This window comes from Coregonus clupeaformis, chromosome 12, assembly GCF_020615455.1.
Source record: "Coregonus clupeaformis isolate EN_2021a chromosome 12, ASM2061545v1, whole genome shotgun sequence".
Classification (NCBI taxonomy): Eukaryota; Metazoa; Chordata; class Actinopteri; order Salmoniformes; family Salmonidae; genus Coregonus; species Coregonus clupeaformis.
Genome location: NC_059203.1, coordinates 7,368,678 through 7,389,580, shown reverse-complemented (window position 1 = coordinate 7,389,580; position 20,903 = coordinate 7,368,678). Strand labels below are relative to the sequence as shown.

The 20,903-nt window shown below is 44.8% G+C and overlaps 1 protein-coding gene across 8 annotated transcripts in view; it reads right to left on the bottom strand.

Moving 5' to 3' along the window:
• The window catches only part of magi1b (membrane associated guanylate kinase, WW and PDZ domain containing 1b), a 220,745-nt gene that overhangs the window by 18,814 nt on the left and 181,028 nt on the right, over positions 1-20,903 (bottom strand). For all 8 annotated transcript variants that reach the window (XM_045223672.1, XM_045223677.1, XM_045223673.1 and 5 more), the window contains 3 exons: positions 17,726-17,911; positions 16,776-17,408; positions 7,091-7,122 (listed from right to left, as the gene is read on the bottom strand). In XM_045223672.1, coding sequence (XP_045079607.1) covers positions 7,091-7,122; positions 16,776-17,408; positions 17,726-17,911 — 851 coding nt within the window. The remainder of the gene's footprint in view (positions 1-7,090; positions 7,123-16,775; positions 17,409-17,725; positions 17,912-20,903) is intronic.

Here is a 20,903-nt window from a genome sequence, read left to right as displayed (position 1 = left end):
GAGAGGGGAATAGAAGGATTAAGGCAGGAAGAGAGGTGAATAGAAGGAGTAAGACAGGGAAAGAGGTGAATAGAAGCAATAAAACAGGGAAAGATGTGAATAGAAGGAGTAAGACAGGAAGAGAGGGGAATAGAATGATTAAGACAGGGAAAGAGGTTAATAGAAGGAGTAAGACAGGGAAACAGGTGAATAGAAGGAGTAAGACAGGAAGAGAGGGGAAAAAAAGGATTAAGTTAGGGAAAGAGGGGAATATAAGGAGTAAGACAGGGAAAGAGGTGAATAGAAGGAGTAAGACATGGAAAGAGGGGAATATAAGGAGTAAGACAGGGAAAGAGGTGAATAGAAGGAGTAAGACAGGAAGAGAGGTGAATAGAAGGATTAAGACAGGAAGAGAGGTGAATAGAAGGATTAAGCCAGGAAGAGAGGGGAATATGAGGATTAAGACAGGGAGAGAGGGGAATAGAAGGATTTAGGCAGGGAGAGAGGGGAATAGAAGGATTAAGGCAGGAAGAGAGGTGAATAGAAGGATTAAGACAGGAAGATAGGTGAATAGAAGGAGTAAGACAGGAAGAGAGGGGAATATAAGGAGTAAGACAGGAAGAGAGGGGAATATAAGGAGTAAGACAGGGAGAGAGGTGAATAGAAGGAGTAAGACAGGAAGAGAGGTGAATAGAAGGATTAAGACAGGAAGAGAGGTGAATAGAAGGATTAAGACAGGGAGAGAGGTGAATAGAAGGAGTAAGACAGGAAGAGAGGTGAATATAAGGATTAAGACAGGAAGAGAGGTAAATAGAAGAATTAAGACAGGGAGAGAGGTGAATAGAAGGAGTAAGACAGGAAGAGAGGTGAATATAAGGATTAAGACAGGAAGAGAGGTGAATAGAAGGATTAAGACAGGAAGAGAGGTGAATAGAAGGATTAAGACAGGAAGAGGTGAATAGAAGGAGTAAGACAGGAAGAGAGGTGAATAGAAGGAGTAAGACCGGGAAAGAGGTGAATAGAAGCAGTAAAACAGGGAAAGAGGTGAATAGAAGGAGTAAGACAGGAAGAGAGGTGAATAGAAGGAGTAAGACAGGGAAAGAGGGGAATATAAGGAGTAAAACAGGGAAAGAGGTTAATAGAAGGATTAAGGCAGGAAGAGAGGTGAATAGGATTAAGACAGGGAGAGAGGGGAATAGAAGGATTAAGACAGGGAGAGAGGGGAATAAAAGGATTTAGGCAGGGAGAGAGGGGAATAGAAGGATTAAGGCAGGAAGAGAGGTGAATAGAAGGAGTAAGACAGGGAAAGAGGTGAATAGAAGCAGTAAAACAGGGAAAGAGGTGAATAGAAGGAGTAAGACAGGAAGAGAGGGGAATAGAATGATTAAGACAGGGAAAGAGGTTAATAGAAGGAGTAAGACAGGGAAACAGGTGAATAGAAGGAGTAAGACAGGAAGAGAGGGGAATAAAAGGATTAAGATAGGAAGAGAGGTGAATAGAAGGAGTAAGACAGGAAGAGATGTGAATAGAATGAGTAAGACAGGGAAAGAGGGGAATATAAGGAGTGAGACAGGGAAAGAGGTGAATAGAAGGAGTAAGACAGAGAAAGAGGGGAATAGAAGGATTAAGGCAGGAAGAGAGGTGAATAGAAGGAGTAAGACAGGGAAAGGGGTGAATAGAAGCAGTAAAACAGGGAAAGAGGTGAATAGAAGGAGTAAGACAGGAAGAGAGGGGAATAGAATGATTAAGACAGGAAGAGAGGTGAATATAAGAAGTAAGACAGGAAGAGATGTGAATAGAAGGAGTAAGACAGGGAAAGACGTGAATAGAAGTAGTAAGACAGGGAAAGAGGTGAATAGAAGCAGTAAAACAGGGAAAGAGGTGAATAGAAGGAGTAAGACAGGAAGAGAGGGGAATAGAAGGAGTAAGACAGGAAGAGAGGTGAATAGAAGGATTAAGACAGGAAGAGGGGTGAATAGAAGGAGTAAGACAGGGAAAGAGGTGAATAGTAGGAGTAAGACAGGGAAAGAGGGGAATAGAAGGAGTAAGACATGGAAAGAGGGGAATATAAGGAGTAAGACAGGGAAAGAGGTGAATAGAAGGAGTAAGACATGGAAAGAGGGGAATATAAGGAGTAAGACAGGGAAAGAGGTGAACAGAATGATTAAGACAGGAAGAGAGGTGAATAGAAGGAGTAAGACAGGAAGAGAGGGGAATATAAGGAGTAAGACAGGGAGAGAGGTGAACAGAAGGAGTAAGACAGGAAGAGAGGTGAATAGAAGGATTAAGACAGGAAGAGAGGTGAATAGAAGGATTAAGACAGGAAGAGAGGTGAATAGAAGGATTAAGACAGGGAGAGAGGTGAATATAAGGAGTAAGACAGGAAGAGAGGTGAATAGAAGGAGTAATACCGGGAAAGAGGTGAATAGAAGGAGTAAGACCGGGAAAGAGGTGAATAGAAGGAGTAAGACAGGGAAAGAGGGGAATATAAGGAGTAAAACAGGGAAAGAGGTGAATAGAAGGATTAAGGCAGGAAGAGAGGTGAATAGAAGTATTAAGATAGGGAGAGAGTGGAATAGAATGATTTAGACAGGAAGAGAGGTGAATAGAAGGAGTAAGACCGGGAAAGAGGTGAATAGAAGGAGTAAGACAGGGAAAGAGGGAATATAAGGAGTAAAACAGGGAAAAAGTTGAATAGAAGGATTAAGGCAGGAAGAAAGGTGAATAGAAGGATTAAGACAGGGAGAGAGGTGAATAGAAGGATTAAGACAGGGAAAGAGGTGAATAGAAGGAGTAAGACGGAAAGAGGTGAATAGAAGGAGTAAGACGGGGTAAGAGGTGAATAGAAGGAGTAAGATAGGGAAAGAAAGGTGGAGGGGTAGAAGAAGGATTGTCAGAAAGAGAGACATAGAGTAAGAAGGAGAGGGATAGACAGAGTAAGAGAGAGTGGTAAAGAGAAATAAATACAGTGAGGGAAAAAAGTATTTGATCCCCTGCTGATTTTGTACGTTTGCCCACTGACAAAGAAATGATCATTCTATAATTTTATTGGTATGTTTATTTTAACAGTGAGAGACAGAATAACAACAACAAAATCCAGAAAAACGCATGAATTGATTTGCATTTGAATGAGGGAAATAAGTATTTGACCCCCTCCCTATCAGAAACATTCTTAAAGGGAGAGCTCCTCATCTCAGCTTGTTACCTGTATAAAATACACTTGTCTACAGAAGCAATCAATCAATCAGATTCCAAACTCTCCACCATGGCCAAGACCAAAGAGCTCTCCAAGGATGTCAGGGACAAGATTGTAGACCTACACAAGGCTGGAATGGGCTACAAGACCATCGCCAAGCAGCTTGGTGATAAGGTGACAACAGTTGGTGCGATTATTCGCAAATGGAAGAAACACAAAATAACTGTCAATCTCCCTCTGCCTGGGGCTCCATGCAAGATCTCACCTTGTGGAGTTCATGAGAACGGTGAGGAATCAGCCCAGAACTACATGGGAGGATCTTGTCAATGATCTCAAGGCAGCTGGGACCATAGTCACCAAGAAATATATTGGTAACACACTACGCCGTGAAGGACTGAAATCCTGCAGCGCCCGCAAGGTCCCCCTGCTCAAGAAAGCACATATACATGCCCGTCTGATGTTTGCCAATGAACATCTGAATGATTCAGAGGAGAACTGGGTGAAAGTGTTGTGGATGGGTATTCCAGCATGACAATGACCCAAAACACACGGCCAAGGCAACAAAGGAGTGGCTCAAGAAGAAGCACATTAAGGTCCTGGAGTACTAAGTCATGTTTTGCAGAGGGGTCAAATACTTATTTCCCTCATTAAAATGCAAATCAATTATAACATATTTGACATGCGTTTTTCTGGATTTTTTTGTTGTTATTCTGTCTCTCACTGTTCAAATAAACCTACCATTAAAATTATAGACTGATCATGTCTTTGTCAGTGGGCAAACGTACAAAATCAGCAGGGGATCAAATACTTTTTTCCCCTCACTGTACATATTACAGAAGTAAGTCAAAATGCATATTTTTTAATCAAGGCCAGTGATGTCTACCAGAAACACATTCTCTAACAATACCCAAGGTATAATCAAGCAGATTTGTTCATGAGATGTATTTTTGAGAAAGTGAAACATTCACTGTAGTTTTACATAGAGAAATTCAAATATGAAGTCAAACTCCTAACAGAAAAAAACCTGAGCTCGGCTGACAGTATATAGTCTATTCCTTTTGTTCAACACAGAGCTGAATACATTAATGGCAGACCCTATTCCCCAATGCATGAGGAGACATTCAGAGACATACAGTAGCAGTGAGGAGGTTGTTTAACTGAAGAGTAATTTCATGTCATTTCAGTAAGCCATGACACCCACCATCTCAGATTGTTCAGAATTTGTTCCTGTAGTTAAAAATAGGTATATTGGCATTCCTGAAACATACTTTTGTTGAAATGTAAGTTGATTTTGGAGAATTAAGCTAATTGATTGCACCCAAATTGGCCATTAAAATTGATACGATTCAGATAATATTCAATACATTTAGTACCAAACATCCGATTTGGACCAAACTTCCTACCAATAAGTAAGACATGAGGAATAAATTAAATGGTTGAAAGCCACGGACACCCCACACCAATCAACCAGTATACAGCATCAGTTCTCTATGTTTGACAAGTAGTATACAGGTGTGGTTTGGAGCATTGCTTCTTCATATTATGTAACGTATTCCCTGTGAATCTGGTGATGTTTTTTCCCTCCATGTTCAGAGAATTAGTCATTGAAGTTGCTTGCATTATTTACCATAAAGAAGTGTGGAAGTAACATATTTTGACCAGTAGATGCCGCTGTCCTGCTATACCAACACACTTTTATCCATTTTGCTGGGCTCTTAAGTGTTTATTAAATAGATCACAGCATTTCCTTTGCAGCTTTGGGTAGAAAACCAATAGATTTGGCTCATGATCAAAACAAATTGTATGGTCATCCTCACAATTGAAGCCAGTCCTCCATGTCTGTGTTTTATATTGTGCAGGGCTCATTTGTAAAAGAGACTTTAGTCTCAATATATTTTTTTACATTTTATATTTTTTGTCATTTAGCAGACGCTCTTATCCAGAGCGATTTACAGTGAGTGCATACATTTTCATATTGGCCCCCCGTGGGAAACGAACCCACAACCCTGGCGTTGCAAACGCCATGCTCTACCAACTGAGCTACAGGGGACTTCCCTGTCGAAGTAACGGTCAATAAAAAAGCCAATTCAGTTTGTCCTTATCTTAGCAACCCAACACTTCAACCCAACTCTCATTGAATTGTCCAACAAGTGGCAGCTCTCTGAGAGGGCTATCCATATGGTACAATTCTCATATGAAGAGTTTTCCTACAAGCCCAAAACTTTGATGGAGAAATGGGCTAGGGACTAAAATGTTGTGACAACCCTAACAAAATAATACATTGCATGGTGTCGTGTTAAAAAAATTATAATCAGAAAACAGCTCTATATGTATTGTGATTAGTGACATTTACCAATAAACCCTACCCAACCCAATACCATTACCATTGCAAAACACTATACAGTGTGTGTTTGGGACTTTTACCATTGAAGACCATAACATTGAAACCATTAGAACTGCTGTAGCCTAATGGTTTGCTTGTTCACCAGGAATGGTCCAACAGTAACTAATCCAGACCTTTTATGAATAAACCACATACAAAGGGGCCATTTCTAAGACACAGATTAAGCGTAAGAGAAGGACAAACTGAATTGCTTTCATTAAGGATTTAAATTGTTAAGGTGACCACAACATGTATTTTCATCATGAGTCAAATCTATAGGTTTTATACACAAAGTTACAAAAGGAAATGTTGTGATCTATTTAATAAACACAAGAGACCAGCAAAATGGATAAAATAGTGAGGCAATAAAGTAGGAACATGGGTATCTAGTGGTCAAAACATGCTACTTTCACACTACTTTATGGTAAACAATGCAAGTGACTTCAATGACTAATTTCTCTGAACAGGGAAAAAACCCATCACCAGATTCAAAGGATACATTACATAGTATGAAGAAGCAATACTCCAAACCACATCTTCAAACACTGAGAACTGATACTGTATACTGGTTGTTGGGGTGGGATAGGCTTCGGGGGGTCTGTAGATGGCCTTTGACCATTTTGGTAGGAAGAAGTTTGGTCCAAATCAGATGTTGGGTACAATATTTATTGAATATTAACCGAATCCTATGAATTGAAACAGCCAATTTGGGTGAAATCAGCTAACTTAATTTCTCAGAGATCTAATTATTTTTCAGCAAAATAATGATTCAGGAATGCTAATAGTATCTGTTAATAACTACAGAACCGATTTCAGAACAATCTGAGATGGTGGGTGTCGAAATCCTGTGCTTTTTGAGGTGGAACGACCCTGAAGGGAGAATACATCTAGGAGGGGAAAACACAGAAGCACACATCCACCCCCATTCTTCCCTCATACAACACAGAGAGAGCACACAGGCAGCTTCTCCCCCAAGAGATAGGCTACAGGGAGAGGGTAACACAGACTGACAGTGGTCCAGTCTCTAGCCATCACATGACTTCTCCATACTCTACATGGGGTCCAGAAATAGAAGCTAAGAAGAGCTGGGCTATTCTCAAACATCAACCCTACACTTGGACCACAAGCTTGGAACACTTTTCCAAGGCTGGCCTAATGCACTGATCTATTTACCTAGAATGCATTAAGCCAGGAGAACATGAGAACATGGCATAGAGAATAAAAACAAATCCATGAGCAGGCCTGCTCTGCCTACCAATGGGTCAACATAATCAACCAGCACAGCATTATCATCCAGCAACAACACTTTCACCCAACACAACATTATTCCGAGCCAGCGCACGGGGCATCAAAGCTCTCATCAGGACCAAAACACAGCGGGAGTCCTGACAGAGAAAATCCCTCACTGCTTTGGGATGCTCTACACACCAACCAACATTAGCACTCCACACAGGAGAGTGGAGAGAGGGATGGACGGAGGAGAATGGAAGGGATGTGTGGATGGGGGCGGTATGGATCATTTCAGTACTCACCAGCTTTGGGCTTTTCTTTGCAGGAGCCACCCCTGGGAAGCAATATCCAGATCAAGAAAGAGAGAAAAAAACGTGTTAACGACACACAACAATATTTCACCTTCCCCACAGGTAAAAAAAGAAGAACAAAACTACAGCGTTGAGCAGACAGGGGACTCCAAACAGGGACTCCAGTGGTGGAGCAGCGCTAGCCTGCTTGTCTCTGCTTGAGTTATCTTCTCCCTCTCTTTCTCTGGCTTGTTCCCTCGCATCCACCCTCCCGCGCACCGCGTTAAAGGGGGCAGCGCGATCTATCTGCATTAGCACCGTGGCTGACTGCTGCAGCGGAAGAGGGGCCAACCCCAAGGGCTAACCAAGCGCTCCGCTCGCTAGACCCTGCCTAACCCACTGTCAGAGAGAAAGAAAGAGTGTGTGTGTGAGAGAGAGAGAGAGACAGAGGGGTAGAAAGAGCGATCAAGAGAGGGGCAGCTCTGAGCTAACTCAGCTATCATACCCATGGAGAAGGAGTCCAAGATACTGAACATTAAATTATAGGCAACTGTCAGTTCCCCTCTTACTGAGACCATCTTTCTGCGTCCATTCAGCACGCCGCACGGCTGTCGAAGGCTCCAGCATCTACAGGCAGTCACACCGCTCTTCTCCTGTCTCGCTCTCTAGCGCTCGCTTTTTTCTCCCTCTCCTCTTTTTTACCCTCCCCTCATCTCTCGCTCTCTCGATCTTGCTTTTCCCCCTCACCATCCCTCCCCTTCTCTCCCCTCCACCCACACGCTAGTAAACATGCGCACACACGCGCACACACACACACACGTGCCACTCTTTCCATCCCTCTCTCATCAATCGGAGGCAGGCTCTGACAGGCAGGACCTGCATTAGCATAAATAATATGTTCATACATTAATAGAGACCCACACTGGCAGGAATATCATTAGAGCCTCAACCATGAACACAAACAGAGATTAGTGGGAGACTAAAATGGAAACATAGCCTAGATCCTTGGAGGGCCTTGCTTTTCCCTGTCGCTTCTGTACAGGATGAAAAACAGCTGCATGATGCCACAGCAATGTGTGTGTGTGTGTGTGTGTGTGTGTGTGTGTGCATGCATAATGGTATTCAGCAGCATAAAGTGGAGAATGAGTAAAACATACATGTATTGTATTCAGTGTGTAAGGGCAGGCGTACATGCAGACATGATTGGATGGGGTGAAGTGTCTAGCTCTGATCCTGACAAAACAGGGCCAGTTTGTGTGTAAATCCTTTAGGGAGATCTGGGGGATTGGGGTGGATTAGGCAGTTCTTTATGGCTCTTATCCCCTCAACATCTGTATTCAACAGCCACTGTAATGTGGTCCACAGTCCAGCCACCTTAGAGCATGCTCCCCTCTCCTCTTCCATCACTGCTCATCTCAACAAATCTCTTCACTCCCCTAATCCCTCTCTCCTCTTTTCCCCTACCTGCTCCCCTCCACTATAGCCCTCTCCAACACCATTTGACCAGCCCAACCTCTCTGTGTTTGTGTCAATCTCTTCTTGATTATCCTGTGTACTACGTGTCTAATCTGCCTCTGCAGTCTGTTGCACAACTCCACACTGGCTCCTCTGGAGGGCCATTAAACCTTCATATACACTGCAGCAGAGCAGCCTCTCCATCTCACCTCCCCTCACTCTACCCACGCTATACTCTCATCACCTCCTCAATCTTTCCTTCTTATCCTCTCTCAAATCTTGTGTTATTGTTGTTATTGTTATGCATATTATTATTATTAATAATAGGGGAGGGGGGAGTTCAAAAATTAACCCCAAAAGGTTCTTCAAAAGGTTATTTGAGGATCCATTAAAAGGATCCTCCAGGAATATTTACTTTTTAGAGTGTAGAGTTGTCCTAAATGTGCTAGCTAGTAGCTACTTCACTTCTCACTGTGTTTCAGGGGTAGGGCGGTGCTACTGGGCATGTGCGGATCCCTGGATCAGCCAGTGTTCTTATCGATGCAGCTTACAGCATCATCTACCCTCCATCTCTTAATTACACACAGGGGGACTAGCATGGCTGGTTCTCACACTGATGGACTGAGCAGGACAGAGAAAACACAGGCTTCAGCCAGCCTTCTTTTAAAACTCAAAGCACACTACTGAACATGCTTGTCACATGGATTTAGGTGACTGATCAGCCATGGTTGTTTTCATCTGAAAACAGCATACCTACTTATACACTACCGCAATATGTGATTTATTCATTTGCCATTTTTGGTGATGCCATCACGCCACTCCAGTTAAAACCCTCTGCCACTGTCCTCACGTAGGTTGTAGTGGTCCCTATGTTGCTCAGCCCACAGAGAGAGGCTGCAGGTCAGTCGGAGAGGGCGCTGGCCACAGCGGCTGCTAAACGGAGGCTATTACTGAGGAGATTATGATGTCCAATGGGTGGGGGTACACTGGGCCCACGTCTCGGCCCCCCTCCTCCATCTGGGCTCAGATGGATGGCTTCCGACAGCCCAGCCCATCTGTCACAACAGCGACAGCAACAGGCGCACAGGGGACTGACAGATGGTCTCTTGGCAACGGTTGTCTCAGACTCAGCAGGCCTGCCCAGGCTATTCCACAGTAGAGACTGAGCCACATGCCATCCATTTACAAATAGGCTGTCATGGCCGTAACTGCGATGACCAATGCATGGGTTTATTTACCCAGGGTAGCGAATGTATAGAAGATGGGATTCAAAGTGACATAGGTGCACCCCAGTCTTGTGACATGGAAAAGGTGACCAGGAAAAGGTGCAGATGTTAGCAACCTCGCCTTTGAAGCACACACCCACAGTAAAGAGAAAAGCATCCAGTGCTGGAGTAATACAAGTTGTCCATGTTTTGTCTGAGAGGCTTATGCAGTAGCTTCCGATGCCGAGCAGAAATAACAATTAGAGAGAATTGGATGGGGGGGTGACCCACTCCCTCCGTCACACACGCACACACACACACCACCCAACCGTAGAGGAAAGCCCCACTGCAGGGTGCTGCAGAGTATTGTCATGGAAACAAAGGAAGGCCGAGATGGCTGAGATTTACGACCCCCCCGACATGGAGGTGTGAAGAGAAGGGGGAGGAGGTTGGAGGGGAGGTGGATTCACCCTGTCCTTGTTATGCCAGTAACTCTGGCTCATACACACACTAAGACCGTCGCCCAAAAGTGCAGAGGCAGAATCTGGACACGTTTGCGTCGCCAAGCTGCTGGCACTCTATTCCTCGATCATTGGATTTCTGTACAATTTCTCTGCAATGCCATTCGTTATCAGCGTTGAACGTGAAGTCAGCAAAATGTTATGCAAAGTGTGCTTTCAGCCCTTACATGGCGCCATAAGGCAGCCTAAGATAGATCTTTGTAAATGTTTTACATATTTTAGATGTTTGGCATCACCATCATCAAACCATCATCTAACTCAGTTTAGGAGCCTGAGATCGCTGATCTACTGAGGGAGTCCTGCTCTATGGCTATAACAATGTCATCCTGTCCTTTGTTTTGTTATGTGTTATATGTGTAATCTAAGTATGCCTAGTAGGTTAGGCCTACTATGTTATGTTCGTGAATTTTTGGAACCATTTAAGAGGACAACAATGGAAATACGTTTTCAAACTTTGTGTTATCCTCAATGATTTTAAATGTATTATCCACACGTGGTTGTATTGTGTTTTAAATGGTCAAATAAAGCTACACTATACAGTATATAAAAAGTATGTGGACACCCCTTCAAATGAGTGGATTTGGCTATTTCAGCCACGCCTGTTGCTTACAGGTGTATAAAATCGAGCACACAGCCATGCAATCTCCATAGACAAACATTGGCAGTAGAATGGCCTTACTGAAGAGCTCAGTGACTTTCAACGTGGCACCGTCATAGGATGCCACCTTTCCAACAAGTCAGTGCGTCTACCCTACTAGAGCTACCCTGGTCAACTGTAAGTGCTGTTATTGTGAAGTAGAAACGTCTAGGAGCAACAACGGCTTAGCCGCAAAGTGGTAGGCCACTAAAGCTCACAGAACGAGACCGCCGAATGCTGAAGCGTGTAGCGCGTACAAATCATCTGTCCTCGGTTGCAACACTCAATATCGACTTCCAAACTTCCTCTGGGCTCAACATCAGCACTAACTGTTCGTTGGGAGCTTCATGAAATGGATTTCCATGGCCGAGCAGCCGCACACAAGCCTAAGATCACCATGCGCAATGCCAAGCGTCGGCTGGAGTGGTTTAAAGCTCACCGCCATTGGACTCTGGAGCAGTGGAAACGCGTTCTGAATCACGTTTTACCATCTGGCAGTCCAGCGGACTAATCTGGGTTTGGCGGATGCCAGGAGCACGCTACCTGACCGAATGCATAGGGCCAACTGTAAAGTTTGGTGGAGGAAGAATAATGGTCTGGGGCTGTTTTTCATGGTTTGGGCTAGGCACCTTAGTTCCAGTGAAGGGAAATCTTAATGCTACATCATACAATGACGTTCTAGATGATTCTGTGCTACCAACTTTGTGGCAATGAAATGGTTTGTCAAGATCGGTGTGGAAGAACTTGACTGGTCCGCACAGAGCCCTGACCTCAACCCCATCTAATACTTTTTGGTTGAATTGGAATGCTGACTGCGAGCCTGGCCTAATCGCCCAACATCAGTGCCAGACTGTTACGTTCCCCAGTTTCTATGTTGTGGTTTGTGTATTTTCATGTAGGTATTTCAGGAAATGGGTTCCTGAAATTCCCCAACAAGCAGCTGATTGAGTTGAAAAACATTGATGATTGGAGAGCTGACACCGCGCCCTCGTCAGGACGCAGCTGTCTCCAATTTACCAACTCCTCCTGAAGCTATATAAGCCCCAGTTGCTCAGAAAAGGGGAACCAGAATTGCTGAGAGTTACAGCATGTTGGTTGTATGCTAAGAGTTTGGTATGTACTGTGTTGTTGTTGCGCTGAGAACCAATTGTAATGTTTTGTGTTAGTTTGTGGCTCAGAGTTTCTTTAATGTCCTGAGTTAGTTTTTTTCTCAGGTTTTGTTGTGAACCAGTTTGTGCTATTTTTGTTTCATTTGTTCCCAAGGGGGGAAGGGGAAGGCACCTAGGGAGTGCTTAGGCAAGAGGCCCGCGGGCATACATTACCCGTAGAAGTTGACTGTCTATGCACACTAGGAAAGACCTGGGCGGACCATCCCTTGTATTTTGGTTAGTGCACCAGGTGGTGCTAGTTAAGTAAGTAGTGGGTAGGCAGGTAAGGTAGGAGAGGGGGCTTTGATATTTACTTTCTTTGCTTTGGTTGCGTCCAGCCCCTTTTCCCCAAACTTACCGTGCGAAGGAATAAAATTCCCTGTTAACGGTATTCTCTGCCTTTTGTCATCCTTACTCACACCTACAGTCCCATACCTCTTTCACACCACGGAGAGTTGAGTTGTAGCAGGGTGTTGCGTTCCCTCTTCTGAGAGGCGTGCGTAACACCAACCTCAATAACGCTTGTGGCTGAATGGAAGCAAGTCTCCACAGCAATGTTCCAACATATAGTGGAAAGCCTTCCCAGAAGACTGGAGGCTGTTATAGCAGCAAAGGGGGCACCAACTCCATATTAATGCCCATGATTTTGTAATGAGATGTTCGACAAGCATGTGTCCACATACTTTTTGTCATGTAGTGTATCTATCTACATTAAATCAATTCCTTTTATCTCAGGGTGGGTGTGTTCGTGTCTCCGATGAGGACAGTGATCTGAGTTATTGTAACAGAAGCAGCGTTTACAAAGCCTGCGCTCCACTCTGTTAGCAGCAGAAAGTCTAAAGCAGGGTGGCGATAAGAGACGTCTCCTTCCTAGCAGCACTCTGGCTGCTCTTCTACAACAACCCAACACTGAGCAGAAACAACCATCTTACACTGTGCACTGTCTGAGAGGCACAGTCTATCACGCTCCACAGCACATAAAGCCCCGGGTGAAGACACAGAGGAAAGATAAATATTGGCTAGAATATTACACTTGTTGGACATTGGCTTAGAGACCTTCGAACCCTCTTACTGAGACACAAAACATCCCAAAAACATAGACAAAGTAAAAACAGTAGGTGTAGACTACATTGGTCATTTCGCTTCAGCCCACTGGCATAAAGCTACAGCGTAGTGGATGGATAGGTTATTATCAGACCGGCACACATCCTCACTGGCCATATCCTGACCCTGTTCATCCTCCCTCTATCACTCACTCCGCTCCGGGGGAATGAGGAGTGCAAGGGCCCAGTCCCGCCGGGAACGACCCTGTCACCTCTGGTGGATGTCTCAGAAGATGAACAGATCGACAGGGGTGTCGCTGTGCCACTCTTTCATCATCCTCCCGCCTCTGACCCTCTGACATCCTCTCTCCTTCCTCTCCTCCTCTGCAGTGGTTGAGATGCTAAGCCATAGCAGCAGCAGAAGATTGCCTGTGGTGGTGTATGCATCTATTGTATTGTCCACCATGCCCAGCCTAACAAACAAATTAATGGATACCTTTAAAGCACAGGAATGGGATTCTGACTTGGATTTATCTGGGTGGATAATGAGGGAGGCTGTGGGGCTATAGAGAGCTAGCCTAGCACTCGGGTATTCTCCTCACACTGGCTCTGCATGGAATACAACCGATGCTGGCTGTACCACCTCTCCCATCCCTGTAGGCCACTGACATTTACACCCATTCACAGGCACGCTTCAAGGAAATTCACAGGAAGTGTGTGTCTTTTGGGGCTAGAATGAATTATGTCAGCCGAATCAGAACGTTTCAGAAGGAAGGCGGAGAAAAGGAGCACATTAGGCAGCATAATTAGACAAATGGAGGGATGGGCATCATAATGGCGTCTTTGATGGACGCTATTAATCACACCCCCTGGCTATTAATCACACCCCCTGGCTATTAATCACACCCCCTGGCTCAAGAAGACAAAAGGATGCAGAACAACAAAAGACGGGAGACACTCACACAGGACCTTTGGTGTATCATATAGACACGGTTCAGTATGGAGACTTATGCAGTGTCCACCATCATCAGTGAGAAAGAGGAGGATGAGAAGAATCTAGTTTTGTGCTGGGGGGCCAGTGAGCTCACCTGCAGTGTTGAGGAACACTGTTCCATATACAGGCCTTAATGAGCTCAGTGTATTGTATGCGCCGAGATCCCCTGTGATTGGAACGTATACGCGCGGGCAGGAATCTCTACACACTGGAAGGGGGGATGGGAAGTGAGGGGGCAGATCTCTGCCAATTAGAGGTTTCCTCTGGCTCCCTGGCAAAGGGTTGTAATTGGCTGTGTGGACTGACTGGTGACACTCTCATGCCCAGAGAGAGACAGAGCGAGCGAGAGAGAGAGAGAGAAATAGAGCAAGCGAGAGGGCAAAAGAGGGAGAGAGAGGTGATGCTGACATCAGACCCCCCCAATTAGCGGTCTGAGGAGCGCAGAGAGTAATTAAGATAGGCAGATAGATCCTGCTGTCTGCGGGGGGGCAGGCAATATCTTAGCTGTCTGATCCACACACACAACCTCAGAGCAGAGCTCAGACTGAGAGCAATGATCACTGAGAGAACAGAGCTTTATGACATGTAGCACCCACTGAGAGAACAGAGCTTTATGACATGTAGCACCCACTGAGAGGACAGAGCTTTATGACATGTAGCACCCACTGAACTATGAACTACGTGAACCATAGAGAAAGAGAACTCGTAATATTTGTACTACCCATACATGACACTCATGAGTCAATAGGTTCACCACATGTTTTCAAGGTAAATTGTCAAAGCAATCCTGTGCTGAGTAGTCCTCTGCTTTCCAGAGAGTAGTGGCACACTCTGTATAGACCTAAAGCATGTCTCTGCTTTGCTCTTTGCTTTCATATCAGCTCAGTCTTCCATCCATGACACATTGAGGAATGATACTCTCTAACCGTCCCGCCCACCCTGCTCACCGCTCTCTGGTCCAGGGAGTCTCTGTTAAACGCACAAACATTTTGTGTTATTGACAATCCATAAAATGCGTACTGGCTGTAGCATTTTATGAGCTTGTACACAGCCCCCTCAGACTAATGGCGGTCATTAATAAAGCAAGAAAGGGAGAGGAGCGTAGCAATTTGTGAGAGCAGAGCGCCGAGTCAATGTCCTGTTCCGTTTCTCAACACTGAGCATTACAGGACGGATGTTCAGGTCCTTCAATTCCACAAATGAATAATTCAGAGAACTTCCAATGCCAGTTCTAACCGCTCTGTCTCAGTGAAAACGTTCCAATTACATGTCTCTCTCAGTGTGAGTCAGGGCTCTTTGTGGAGGTGTGTTCTGGGTAGTGGGTACTGTCTGTCTGGGGATTGGAGTGAGACCAAAATTCAATCATTCCCCATCATACACTGAGTCTTCTCTTCAGCTCTTTTGTGAGACCATTTTTCCAATCATACACCTTGTCAAAATCCTGTCCTGAGTTCTCAATAGAACGTTTAATGGCACAGACACAGTCAAATCTGCACGCTCGCAGGCACAAACGCACATGGACACACACACATACACACAAAGCTAGGGTGGAAAAAATTAGACACCACAATTGGATCTCAATAACGTAACTTTCTCTTTTGTGTTGTTTTAGGGATAACCTATCCTTAAGAGTGTATTGACGCACCCGTTCATCAAACTAAGTAACATAATAAAAAAATCCCCATCAAAATCCGTCAGTATAAGCTATGGCGGCCTTCTGCATCTGCGGTGGAAGGTGGCAGAGCTACAGCGGTGTTTGTCAGACCATGAGACATCCCGAAAATCGGTCTTCTCACTGTAGCGTCCGAAAGGTTTGGCCTACAAACTACTCTATGGAAAGGAGAGACTCTCACAATGGTGTTTTCCATTTAGCTCTACCACCCCCACAAGTGTCACGGGACTCGTCTGAAGTAAGTAAGTAAGTCGGTAACGCTGATGTGCCAACTTCTGTCTGTAGTGTCCGAACCGTTTGAGCTACAAACTAATACGGGACTCGTCTGAAGTTAACCCATACAAACGAATGGAAGTATGGAGGTAGTTTTGTGCCAACAAAAATAAGGGGTTAAATATGTGTCCAATGTGTGTCCAAAAAAACAAATATTTCCTGAGCTTTCTTATATCTCTTAGATATAGGGCAGACACTTCAAATCGTTATTCCCCCCCAAAAAGGCTTAGACTTTGAGGTTAAAGAGATTCTTCAGTACTTTTGCATACTTCTGAGCCAGTAGTTCTGATAGTAGCGCTCACGAGCCAAAAGTGGTCCCCGAAAATTGCGTACCACATCACTGCTCTTTCTCTCGCTCTGCTGTGTGTGCATCTTGCTAGCTGTCACTCATGGCGAGGGGCTGAAGCTCATTGATTACAACTCAAACTGCTAGGGGGCTGGCCCACATGGGGGAAAATGGCATAGCACAGCTTCCAGAAAAACAGTCGCTTTCAAACTAGGGATGTTGTGGCTAATCGAGGTAAGACAGTAATTCTGCTCATAGATTCTGCATGTATGAACTACACATTGAAACATTCAGCCCAAAGTTCCAGAGCGTGTCATTAACCGTTATCTAACAAAACAATTTTTTTCAACTTCCAGATTCCTGAAAATGGCGACGGAGAGAAGACGCGGGAGTAAGAGGAAAGCTTGCCAACCAGAACTCAAAATGTTGCATGTTGGTCCGGTTTAGTGTGTCTATGTCTTACCTCCACCTCTCTGCACCAGCATGGTGACCTCACTTCCTTTGGGGCACTTGCTGAGCAGGTCCACCACCTGGTTGTGGCTCATGCTCTGGACGTTCCTCTTGTTCACCTCCACAATAATGTCCCCCTCCTTCAGGCCCCTGCAGCGGGGGTAGTCTACGATCTGTTTGACCCTCTGTCCTCCCCCTGCAGGGCTGTCTGCGATGGTGAACCCAAAGCCTTTGTCTCCCTTCTCCATGTGCACTGTGATCAGCTCTGGCTGCGTTGCTATGGACGACGCCAGCGTCACCGAGTCGCTGGGGTAACCGTGCGAGCCGTTGGATGCCACCTCGGCGGAGGAGGGGCTGTGGGGTCCTGACTCTCTCAACCCGTTAACGGGGCCTCCGGTCTGGCTGCCGTGGCTGGATGGGGAGTCGTAGCTCTCCTGGCCGTTAATGATGATAGGCTCCTTGTCCACGATGGCCACGGAGGTCACCAGGCTAGTGTTGGGGTCGTCAGGGTCAAAGGGCAGGGGGTAGCCACGGCACAGCTCCAGGTTGACCATGGAGCCGATTTGGATGGACTGGAAGACCTTCACCACCTGGGCGTGGGTGTAGCCCAGCACGCATGTGTCATTGACACTCACGATCACGTCACCTAGGGGAAGAGAAGGTTAAATTCATGTTGGATAATTAACTACATGTCACAAATTGGAAGTAACACTTCAAATCACGGAAGTAACACTTGAACTGTATATTGCTCAATTAGAACACCTACACTACACTATAACACGTACACCATTCAGTGCTCACCCACCCGGATCCTGGAGAGCACCAGATTCAGTTAATCAACCAAGCTTGATAAGTCAACTGTTTTAGTGCATGGTTGGAACAGAAGCCTGCACCCTCTGTAGCTCTCAAAGAGTTTGTGACCACCTCTTAATAATGACACGGAACGACAGAGCGGAGGCCCACCTGTCTCCATCTTGCCGTCGACGGCAGCAGGTCCGTCCAGAACCAGACTCTTAATCTGTAGGAACTCATCAGGCTCGTCGCCCCCGACAACGGTGAAGCCAAACCCTCGGTGGCTCTTCCTTAGTTTGGTGTTGATAAAGGTTCCCTTCAGCTCCGCCGGGTTCCTCGTGAAGAACGGCTTCCCTCCTGGGGAACACACACACACATAAGCCTTACATACCTTTCATAAGGACCCGCTGATCTCATGTGCTGTGCTAGCCAAAGGAGGAGGGGTTACCCTAACCAGTCTTGGCTCTGGATCAGTGAGTGCTCTGTAAGAGATGTGTTGGTTTGATGAGCTCCAGTAATCATAAAGGGATTGATTATGATTGATAGATTAATTAGGCTAAGAGGGATTCCAAGAGCTAGGTGGCACCAGCCTGGTTGTGCCTGAGAATAGGGGTAATCCTATGGGTAAATCCCCCAGACCGAGCCACAGCCCCAGTCTGTGGGGGCTGCTATCCCGTATGGAGTGTTACACTATTGGGTCAAACCCAGGATTTTATCTGGGTCTGGCAGCATGGTTAGAGGAGTAGTCAAATAATATTCACTGTAAATTCTAAAAGTGTATGATTACACTGTGGTGCAGTACTATATACAGTACCAGTCAAAAGTTTGGACACAGCTACTCATTCCAGGGTTTTTCTTTATTTTTACTATTTTCTAAATTGTAAAATAATAGTGAAGACATCAAAACTATGAAATAACACATATGGAATCATGTAGTAACCAAAAAAGTGTTAAACAAATCCAAATATATTTTATACATGATATTCTTCAAAGTAGCCACCCTTTGCCTTGATGACAGCTTTGCACACTCTTGGCATTCTCTCAACCAGCTTCATGACTCTAGTCACCTGCAATGCATTTCAATTAACAGGTGTGCTTTGTTAAAAGTTAATTTGTGTAATTTCTTTCCTTCTTAATGCATTTGAGCCAATCAGTTGTGTTGTGACAAGCTAGGGGTGGTATACAGAAGATAACCCTATTTGGTAAAAGACTGAGTCTATATTATGGCAAGAAAAGCTCAAATAAGCAAAGAGAAACAACAGTCCATCATTACTTTAAGACATGAAGGTCAGTCAATACAGAACATTTCAAGAACTTTGAAAGTTTCTTCAAGTGCAGTCGCAAAAACCATCAAGCGCTATGATGAAACTGGCGAGGACCGCCACAGGAAAGAAAGACCCAGAGTTACCTCTGCAGCACAGGATAAGTTCATTAGAGTTAACTGCACCTCAGATTGCAGCCCAAATAAATGCTTCAGAGTTCAAGTAACAGACACATCTCAACATCAACTGTTCAGAGGAGACTGTATGAATCAGGCCTTCATGGTCAAATTGCTGCAAAGAAACCACTACTAAAGGACACCAATAATAAGAAGAGACTTGCTTGGGCCAAGAAACACGAGCAATGGACATTAGACCAGTGGAAATCTGTCGTTTGGTCTAATGAGGCCAAATTAGAGATGTTTGGTTCCAACCGCCGTGTCTTTGTGAGACGCAGAGTAGGTGAACGGATGAAGCATGGAGAAGCATGGAGGAGGAGGTGTGATGGTTTGGGGGTGCTTGCTGGTGACACTGTCTGATTTATTTAGAATTCAAGGCACACTTAACCAGCATGGCTACCACAACATTCTGCAGCGATACGCCATCCCATCTGGTTTGCGCTCAGTGAGACTATCATTTGTTTTTCAACAGGACAATGACCCAACACACCTCCAGGCTGTGTAAAAGCTATTTGACGAAGAAGGAGAGTGATGGAGTGCTGCATCAGATGACCCGACCTCAAACCAATTGAGATGGTTTGGGATGAGTTGGACCGCAGAGTGAAGGAAAAGCAGCCAACAAGTGCTCAGCATATGTGGGAACTCCTTCAAGACTGTTGGAAATGCATTCCAGGTGACTACCTAATGAAGCTGGTTGAGAGAATGCCAAGAGTGTGCAAAGCTGTCATCAAGGCAAAGGGTGGCTACTTTGAGGAATCTCAAATATAAAATATATTTTGATTTGTTTAACATATGTGTTATTTCATATTTTTGATGTCTTCAATATTATTATACAATGTAGAAAATAGTAAAAATAAAGAAAAACCCTGGAATGAGTAGGTGTGTCCAAACTTTTGACTGGTACTGTACATGGCAGCCAACAGTGTACAAGAGCTTTTCAAGGCTTGACACTAGGATGGGAAGAAATTGTGTGTTTGTGAGTGTGAGGGGTTATTATCATAGACTAATTTCCAGTGATTTAGAAACATATGTTTATAAGCTTATGTGTAAAACCCTGGCGTGCCACCAAGACTGCCAGTGAATAGAGACCAAGACAGCACTGAACTATCTTTCTAGTCTGGTGTTTACATTTACATTTTACATTTTAGTCATTTAGCAGACACTCTTATCCAGAGCGACTTACAGTTAGTGAGTGCATACATTATTTATTTATATTTTTCATACTGTCCCCCCGTGGGAATCGAACCCACAACCCTGGCGTTGCAAACGCCATGCTCTACCAACATTCCTGCCGGCCATTCCCTCCCCTACCCTGGACGACGCTGGGCCACTCGGGAGGTATATTTTAGACATGGGGTTGGCAGCAGACTCATATAGCTTAGGCAAATGGACTCCAAGTCGGTCTTATGAAATAAGTACTGCTAGAGTCTGGAGTCTGTAATCTAGATCCAATTCCTCAGTCTCTTCTACTATGACTGGCTCCAGTCCTGCTGTCAGTTGGACAAATGTTCACAGAGTTTATGTGGGAGATGGAGTGAGATATTCAGAGTTTATTGAAGTTATATATTGACTGTGGAAGGAAGCGGATGGAATGAAAAGGGAGACATTAAAGCAGGGAAGATGGCCGCAAGGGATTGGAGAGTGACTAACAAACCGCAGATGGTACACTTATATGGTTGAGGAGTACAGCTTATGCATACAATGAAAAATGTATTACCTTTGGAGTCAGCCAGTGTCCTTCTGTTTGCCTTGAAATAATTCAAGACAAAATAGGCAGACCAACGCAGTAACACTGAGGAGGAGTTTTCTTTTTTACTAAAGAGAAGTGGGTGTAGGAACTTGAAAGCAGGGTGACTTAAAAGTGCTGTGTAAAAAGAGAGATTTGTGTGGTGGAATATCAAGGCCTTGAGT